Source organism: Loa loa (genome assembly GCF_000183805.2).
Source record: "Loa loa unplaced genomic scaffold supercont3.34, whole genome shotgun sequence".
In the NCBI taxonomy this organism is placed as follows: Eukaryota; Metazoa; Nematoda; class Chromadorea; order Rhabditida; family Onchocercidae; genus Loa; species Loa loa.
In genome coordinates this window covers 14,904-23,786 of record NW_018108214.1, presented here as the reverse complement: position 1 = coordinate 23,786, position 8,883 = coordinate 14,904, and the positions used below count along the sequence as shown (strand labels likewise).

The following is an 8,883-nucleotide window of genomic DNA, read 5'->3' as shown; positions in this document are numbered from 1 at the left end:
ACGGGACGTTGACCTAAAGATCAATCTTCATATAAACTACGATTATTTGCATGCAACGCATGATTTCATCTGCTTAAACCTTCCGTTCACTTTTTGTCTTCCATAACTGATTCATGGCTCCCCAAACACTTTGCTCAGTGGATTACAACAATTATGAGAGCATGGCGGTAAAGTTCACAACTATGAGAAGTCATGGGGACAGAGTTCGAAATACTATGCTAGCAATCATTGAAAGATCGTGATTTTGTTGTATATATCGATCGATGACGAATCCATCGGTGTAGCAAAAGTAGGCTTTGTTATAGTCTATTTGTAGACCTGATCCACATCACTTGCATTAGCTCAATTATTAATTAATAATTTGCAATATTTACATAAATTACCGAACATTGTCAAATCTGCAAATAGTAACCTCTTCGACGAGATCTTCAAGAGTGACAAGTCCCTGAACAATATAGTCTCGTTTTTGCTCATCGTAAGTAACCACCATGGCGATATGTATCCCAGTCCTCATTTCGATGAGTAATTGCAAAACTGGCATGCTATCAATAATGAAGCGGAATTGATTGCTACGCTTCCACAGTTGCACGACTGTACCAACTTTTAAGAAACTTGTTTTGCAAAATGGCAGCAAATCTTTCATATTTAATATGGCCATAATCTAAAACATATCAATAACAGCCTTTATCATATCTAAGGTTGACAGCACTTTGATATGGAAAATATTATGAAGCAAAAAATTTAGCTCTAACTCATTTTCCATCTCATTAAATTTAAAAAAAAAAAACGAAAAATTATAATGGCCGAACTTGGGTCGGACTTCAAGAAAAATTATAGTGGTCTTTCAATAATTCCTTCCTTTAAAAGAAAAAAGAAAGAATTCAAGTTGTTTTCAGAAGATGGATCTGAACCGTATTGCGATCATTGCCACTGTAGATTGGAATTCTAGTGCGACCTTTGGCGGAGATAGCTTTCAAAAGCGTTTTATCGATAACACTTTGATCAGATAGCATGAAGATCTTATCGATAGGAGTCATTATTGATTTGACTATCTTTTCTGGTAAGTCGAAAGCTGCTAGCACCAAATCCGTTGTTTCACCATCCATCTGATTGCTTAATTTTTCTTGAAACAGCAATAAAGGGAGAATGCAAATAATGTCATGAATTTTGATAATTTCAAAAGCTTCTTATTTCAGGCGGTCTTGTCGAAAAATTACCTTTGGTTAAATCTCTTTGCATAGTAATCAATACACGAAGGGTTTTTCGATCATACACGTCTCGACCCTCTCTACCAAGCAACCAATCGAGAGCAAGTGAAAAGGGGTATGAAATAGGTGCAGAAAGTACCATGAAAAATATTGTCAGGTAGCGTGTTCGGCTACCAATAAACAAAGCATGGCTAAAGTACGGTGTTATTGAATGAAATTGTCAGTTGGAAGTTATAATTTTGATAAAATTCAAAACGATAAAATTTTGATAAAACTGATAAAATTCAAAGTCATATGTCATACGCTAAAATTAATGCGCGAGGATTTTATGAAAAGCTAAATTTTAACTCTAACGAGTTGATCAAAAAAAGGTTGATGCAAAATGAATAGTAGAAGGAAAATACCGTGCACATACAGCTTGCGGAACAATATCTCCAAGAAGAGTGATTATAGCTATGGGTATTACCAACGATAGTGCAATCTGGAAACTCCGTTTATTTATGTGATAAAGTTGACGTGGCTATGGTAGGAACACGAATAGTAGGAATACAATAGGAATATGAATACACATAATTCATAGATTTGTCTACATAAACGAAATATTTACTGACTGATTCAGATATATCGCTAATAAGCAATGTGACCAATATGTTGCAAGTAGTATTACCCAGTACAATTGAACAAAGTAAGAAATTGCCGTGAGCACGTAATGGCAAAATATTAGAAGCATATTCACGTTCTTTTTTATCTTCACTACCTTCCGCTATTAACTGAAAAAGAAGCAGAAGTGGAAATTGTAAATGAGTAGATTTAGGGTGTAAATAATAAATGAATTTTTTGTTTTGCATAAGAGATGAATCGAATGCAGAATAAGCTTAGTGATGCAACTATGAGTCAGTCATTCTGCTAATGGTCAGTTTCAGATATGTTTTTTGCGATATGGTTACTTTGTTTACCTTAAGATCATCGGTACTTAGTGCCATCAAACCAGTAGTAAGGCCCGAGAATATGGCACTTAACGTGGCACACATACCAATTAACATTATTTGGATGTAAACAGGAAACAAATGAGTTACCGGTTCTTCCAAAATAATCTGTGTAAATTCTGTATTTTCAACGATAGGTTCAGGCATTAGCTGCGGTGGCTCAACGCATAATTGCATTGGGCGGGTTATACCTGAACCTAACTGAAAAGTTGCGAACATTAACTGATTAACTGATTAACACAGAAAAATGTCATTTAAGAGGTGTCGCATTTATCTTCACTATATCTTAAAAGTTTATGAAGAAACACGCTTACGGTATTCACAGTACACTGCAGCATGCGATCATCTATTCGTCGTTCAATTTCTACATTTAAATACGCTGAATGAATCATCTTTTCCGGTGCACAGGTGAAATCGACGGAAAACCAAAACCGACTGACGTTTAATAGATGCTCACCGAAAACAGTCACTCGTTGTTTCGCTTGATTTTGAGCCAATCGAGTCACAAAATTGAAATAATCATCATCTCTGCATGGATAATCGATTGTTTATATTTCAGCACCGAGTGTCGGGAAATTTTAGAGATCGATTTTATTAAGTATATTGTAGTCAGCATACAAAATCTATAGAAACATACAGTCTCCGTTCGATCCTCATGCCATACAAGATCGGATTAGCGGTTTCATTCATTGAGCTGTTATCGTCTACAACAATTAAGTATCAGTTATACACAATGAGTCAAGAATTGAATCATCCAAAAAATGATGAAAGCACCCTAGTCATAATGTTTGAGATTCATTGGTTGATATTCTGGTATCCAACTGAAGCCCGCAAACTTTGGTTATACTTGTAAAGCGTCATTTGGTGAACTTCATTACTTCATCCCAAAGCGAAGTTAAAAAAGAGATGTCATTCCCAAGAAGGATAATGACAATGAAATAATGAAACAGGCGCAACAATTCCTTGCTTACTCGCTTGCATGACTTATTGACAGTGACAGTGAGAAGGCTGTTCAGTTTCAGTGAGTTCTATCAAAGTTCACAAATTTTCAGATTTCTCACTCTTTTACTTTCAAAATTTCTCTTAATTGATGTAATCTGCATACAGTGTTCCTCTTTCCATCTTGAATTTGATCGAAAATTTCTCTTTTGTAAGCTTTGAATCTATAAAAATAACAAAATGTTTTTCATCTTCAGTTACTTATCCCTTACTAAGTTTCTCCATCCATTTTTTAATGAACAATGAAGTATCACACGTAGTTCAAATATGATTTATCTATCTGTTGCAAACAAATGAACCATGTGGAACACATCGATGTTATTATAACATTTCAACAAATTGCTAATCAAAAAAAAAAAGAAAAATTGAATACAGACAACAAATTCCATATGACTAAAATTGTAGCCCAAAATATTACAAAAATTTTCCTATTCAATGATCTTTATGATATCATGTATAATTAACTAATGAAACAGATCATACCATTAACAGTTTCAGCAAAATGCAGAGAACAAAATAGCAGCGAAGAGACATACAGCCATCCAGCGGTATCACCAACTTTAATAGTAACAATTGTCCCATTTATTTGTTTAATTGACATTTCACTTTAATGCATTATTGTTGTCAACGAAAAGCTCGGAAATAGTGTCTTCTTAATTTTACATAAATGAAAATGAAACTGCTGAGCTGCACTTGCTGGTTGTTTATGCATTTTTTATGACAATAATGGATGGTTTATCAAAAACGATATAATTCTCAAGCGAACTGCTCAGCAACATCTCAGTAACCAATGCTAATAGATTTATTACTGTATGATAATTCCATTAAATTTGGGCAAATCATAAGTCCTCTTAAAAATACAGTTGAGAAGGAGGAAACTCAACTGTGTGGTTAAACACTCTGGAATGATTAGACCATAAAAGAAGGCATATGTGACAGGTGAAAACATGTTTAGTTTGTAGAAATAATATGAGATCAAAAAAAAAGACGCATTCAATATTACTTATCTTCACGAAGTTGGTATTACAATAATTGGAAATTTACAAATCCAATATTCTTTCTTAAATTTGTTTTTGATATCAGTTCCGAATAAGATTTTTAAATCATATCGACAGATTGAATAAATCTGAGCATCACTTTTCCTGATTCCAAAAGTATTGAATAAATCTGAGCATCACTTTTCCTGATTCCAAAAGTATTTCACTTAACCAGTAGTGAAACAGTGAAATACTAAAAATTTGAATTTAATCGTGATGTGAAAAATTTATTCACCATTTGGACTTTGACAAATTAAATAAGAAATTAAAAGTTAGTAAAGAATTTATATACTAAAAACGTGAATATACCAGCAATACAGTAGGAATAAAGTGTCAAATAATATCTGTAGATCTGTGATAGCAGTGAGATTATTTTTATGCACGGTTCGATTAAATGAGCCGCCGCAAATTTCATATTGCTTTATCACTTAATGCCTTATCATTTTTAACTTGCACGATTCCAGCTATATCAGCTACAATTGTAATCGCCGTAGAAAGGTTTAGTTTTTCCACGGTTTCACTGATCGATTCTGCGCTAAATTCTAGTTTCTCTGCTGGTTTGTCTGAATAACCGTCCTCATCTAGTTTACCTTCGGCATTTAATGATCGTGTTAGGTAATATCCGTAAACCTGCAAAATTTTTGAGTTATTTTCATTTCAAAAGTCTTTAGATAACAAAATTATATGAAGTACAGAATAATTCGATAATAATAGCTGCCATGATTTTGTTGGTAGATTAAGTAAAATTCTGTTGGGTACGAAACGGAAGAGTCAGGAGATGAACAAATGAAAAGAAGAAATTTGGAGAAGTTAAGGTATAGCATTGACATTTAAAGTATCCAGGTATCCGATGCAAATCAGTCTCGAAGATAAGCCATGTTAAAAATATTATGCAAGTTGAAAAGAATACGAGCTGATTGTGATCTTCAATTCTCGGAGAAGATATATATATATATAATGATAGAACAAAATATCGCTGCTTTCTTTAGGGTCAACGTGTCAGGTTAAACCACAGATCAGAACGAATGATAAGTCTTGGGTAAAGAATTTAGGGTCCAATCAGAAGGAGGAGGGGATCCAGTCAGAAGGATTATGTCCTTTAGGCTATTTCCAGTGTATCACTCCAGATGCAGAGTTTTTGCAGGTCTGAGATATAAGACAAGGCATTGCAGAAGATTTCGTCGGCTTTTGTCAATGAAGAAAGAGCTACTGAGTTCGATCGGAACACTAAAGAAGATCAGAAAGGGAAACTGCCTTATTGCGACCGGTATTGTTTGGTACGACAAGCAACAGAACTTCTTTTAACTTAAATAGAAAAAAAGAGTGAATTCAACCTTCTCTTCAGGAGCAATGTTTAGTTCTCTTCTTATTTCCCGCACCAAATCGGCAATTGTTCCTATTCGATCGAATGAAAGTTTCTTACTTTCACTACCATCACTTAGTTTGACATCAATTTCAAAATATCGTTGCATTGATTTAAAATTTGTCGAAAATTTTATTGGCTGAAAGAAGAAATACATACTGTTAAGAAGTATATCCCTGTAAATTGCAGGAATCTTCCAGAACACTTTCTGTGGTAATAACCTGAATGATAATTTCAGCACACTTATTATGTATTACTATAATTATGAATATGTTACATACTGGATGCTATGACATTTAACGGAATAATACTGTATTATTACTAACAGTAATTGCTTCATCCTTGATCATATAATAGTAGTTGTTATCCAGTGAAAGTTTGTTGAAGAATGCAGATTTTCCGGGTAACATAGCACGTATGGCTATTACGGATTCCGTACTATACAATGCATTGCATGATTCGTTGGGACAACGTGGTAGGGAACCTTAATTCTAGTCGTTGTAAAAACGATATTTGTGAAGTGCCAAATTCCATAAACTTTTACTGCATGCAAATGCATGTAATACTTGTAGTGTCGAAGGTTCACTTTCTATGTTAAAAATACGGTACGACTAACCAACAGATTCACAGTCATCGATCATTTTCTCAAGGCATTGTATGCATATAGCGTGTTCGCATTCATCTTTTGATGGGAATCCACTAATTGTCAAGTTTTTACATTTTAATCCAGCTTGGCATCGCGCTATCTGATAGGTGCATTTACTTTTAAAGCTTCACTTACACGTACTTTTGAAGAAAGAGACTAGTAGTTTCCCGAATTTTTTATACAATAATCGGTTTATTAAACTGCCAGTGATTCTGACAATTTTATCTTATTGAAACAGAGGCACTCTCTCAGTTTCAAGAATGAAGCATCATAATATAAATATTTAATAAAAAAAGAGCAGATGTACTAATTCAGTTCCACTAACGTCAGGATTTCTAAGGCATTCGGTAGAAGGACATCTTTCTTCAGTACCTAAAAAATACAATCAGATTTATTTCAAAAAGTGTTTTCTAATAAGGAAAATGGATTTCAAATTTAAAGTATGTACCTCTTTCCTATAATAGTAAGACTGTACATGGTAGAAACTTAAAAAGCTGGAAATGAATTAATAAATGAAATTAATAGAAGAAATGAATTAATAAATTTGTTGCGAAATATTGTATGCTTTCGACAGATTGAAATACTGCTTACGTACTTCAGAACAAACTACTTAGACAATATCAAAGTCATACCTGAAAGATGTTTACGACCGAATATAGTCTCGAAACAAGTGAAACATATTCTCGCTTGACAGCAATTTGTCGTTGTGTATTTGCCTTCTTCCAGGTGTTTCTTACATACACCGTCGCACAAGTTGGGCTCATCCGCCTCGAATGTTTTTCCTGAACATTCTTCCGCTGGGCAAACTGAAACACCGATTTACCTTTCGTGCAAAAAGGTAGAATGTGGATGAAGTTTGGAAATCGTTGACAGATCATATCAGCACATAAAATATTATTGATTACTAAAGGTAGAATTAATGGACAGACAAACCGGGAACAGGTAATTGTTTGTATTCTTCCATGCACGTGGAACAAATATTATGTTTGCACGGCAAGCATTCCAACCAAACCGTCGAAAGTTTTCTAAAAATTTAAAAAATTAATTTGCAAACAATTTAAAGAATAACAAAAGACAAAAATGTATTTATCAAAACAGTATGCGTTATAAAGTTTAGTAAAGAGATTCATCCATCGGTTAAAAGGCCAGAATTTGAATCTTCCTAGGAGTGGTAATGAGTGGAAAACAATGAGGCAAGCATGGTTCGTTTTATAATACCATATCATAATACCATAACATTCATAATGAATTTAAACTGATTACCACTGATAGGAGAACTTTGATTATAGTTCAAGTAGAAGTGATAATTTAAAAGATAATATTCCAAAAATGTTTGAAACGAAATAGTAAACATCACTCATTGCGGTGCACGGATTTTTGTTTCACTTTTCATAACAACAATGAATTCAAGTCAAAACTGAATTATTACAAATCCAATAGGAAGCAAGTTTTCTGGCAGATTGATTTTTGCCACGAATCGAATTGATATCGAGAATGCTAACCGGGAGCAGAATTGGCTCTCGCAATATTTCCAATTCAGACGTCTATTGGAGTTTTCGTCAAAAATTGAGAAGCAATTCGATGCAAGACAAATCTGATTCATTTATAACAAATTTACAAGCATATGTGAATGATACAACTTAATTCAGAATCTTATCGTACTGCAGATAAGCGTTAGGAATAGAAAACAGGGTGAAAGATCAAGTTCTTATCGTTTTATATAATTTGTCCAAAATTTGTTAAGGAAACAAACGGATAGGAAATAAAATTTTGGATGAAAATATTTTTTTTTTTAAATTAGAATGCAGACAAATAGAAATGTGAACGTCAACGGTAATAATGTTTGCTCTGCGTTAGCTTTAATGACAGGTTTTAAAACCAACCATAGATGAGACAGTTTTCTGAGGAGTGCATGAGTTTCTTGAACTTGACTCTGTCTAAAATATTTACTTCATGAAACTTTACAAATCTGAACATGTAAATTATACAAGAAGAAACAATTCAAAAGAATCAACCTTACGTATGCTTCGCCATTGTTCCACGCAATATTTGCAGAAGAAATGCAAGCAAGGAGTGAATTGAAAAACCCTTCCTGGTGAAACAATTTTACTGCAGACAACACATTCCATCATCCACCGCCGTTCATTGCAAGTCCATTGCTCAAAATGATGAAGTGACGGAAATTGTCTGCCCTAAATAACTTCAAATTTCATCAATAGTCATTATACCATTGAACCACATGAAGGTTTCATATGTTCATTTTTTGGGTACTTCAATGCTCTGGTTGTTACGAAAACTTTGGTTCTTTTGTAACAAATAAAACTCGATTTCCTTGCTTCTTTTATTGAAAGAAAACTAGTTTTCCAGGTTTAGTTCAGAGAAACTGTTTTGTTAAGATTGAATTATCAATGGATGAGCAAAGATCTGTTGATCCTTTTGACGTAGCAAAATACCACGAATATAGATAGTATTTATTAACCAAATAGGAATTAACGCGGATGAGACACAACCGTTACTTCAATATCAAATTTCTTTATGTAAAGAGGAAAATGCATAGAATTGTTTTAGCAGATGTACAGCTTTCTCATGGCTGTATCTATGATTTGTACATAGGATAAAGCCTTTACAAATTAGTTACCGCATG

The 8,883-nt window shown here is 33.7% G+C and overlaps 2 protein-coding genes across 2 annotated transcripts; both read right to left on the bottom strand.

Moving 5' to 3' along the window:
- Positions 1-379: 379 nt before the first annotated feature.
- Positions 380-2,884, bottom strand: LOAG_10176 (hypothetical protein; the record flags this gene model as incomplete). Its single annotated transcript, XM_003145703.2, has 8 exons — positions 380-661; positions 912-1,123; positions 1,218-1,399; positions 1,613-1,689; positions 1,820-1,978; positions 2,165-2,395; positions 2,509-2,722; positions 2,832-2,884. The coding sequence occupies 8 exons, from the start codon at positions 2,882-2,884 to the stop codon at positions 380-382; spliced, it is 1,410 nt and encodes a 469-aa protein (XP_003145751.2).
- A 1,757-nt stretch (positions 2,885-4,641) lies between these two features.
- On the bottom strand, positions 4,642-7,842 carry LOAG_10175 (hypothetical protein; the record flags this gene model as incomplete). Its single annotated transcript, XM_003145702.1, has 8 exons — positions 4,642-4,860; positions 5,565-5,732; positions 5,920-6,077; positions 6,210-6,339; positions 6,565-6,611; positions 6,872-7,045; positions 7,173-7,264; positions 7,742-7,842. 8 exons carry the CDS (start codon positions 7,840-7,842, stop codon positions 4,642-4,644), a joined length of 1,089 nt encoding a protein of 362 aa, XP_003145750.1.
- Positions 7,843-8,883: the final 1,041 nt, after the last annotated feature.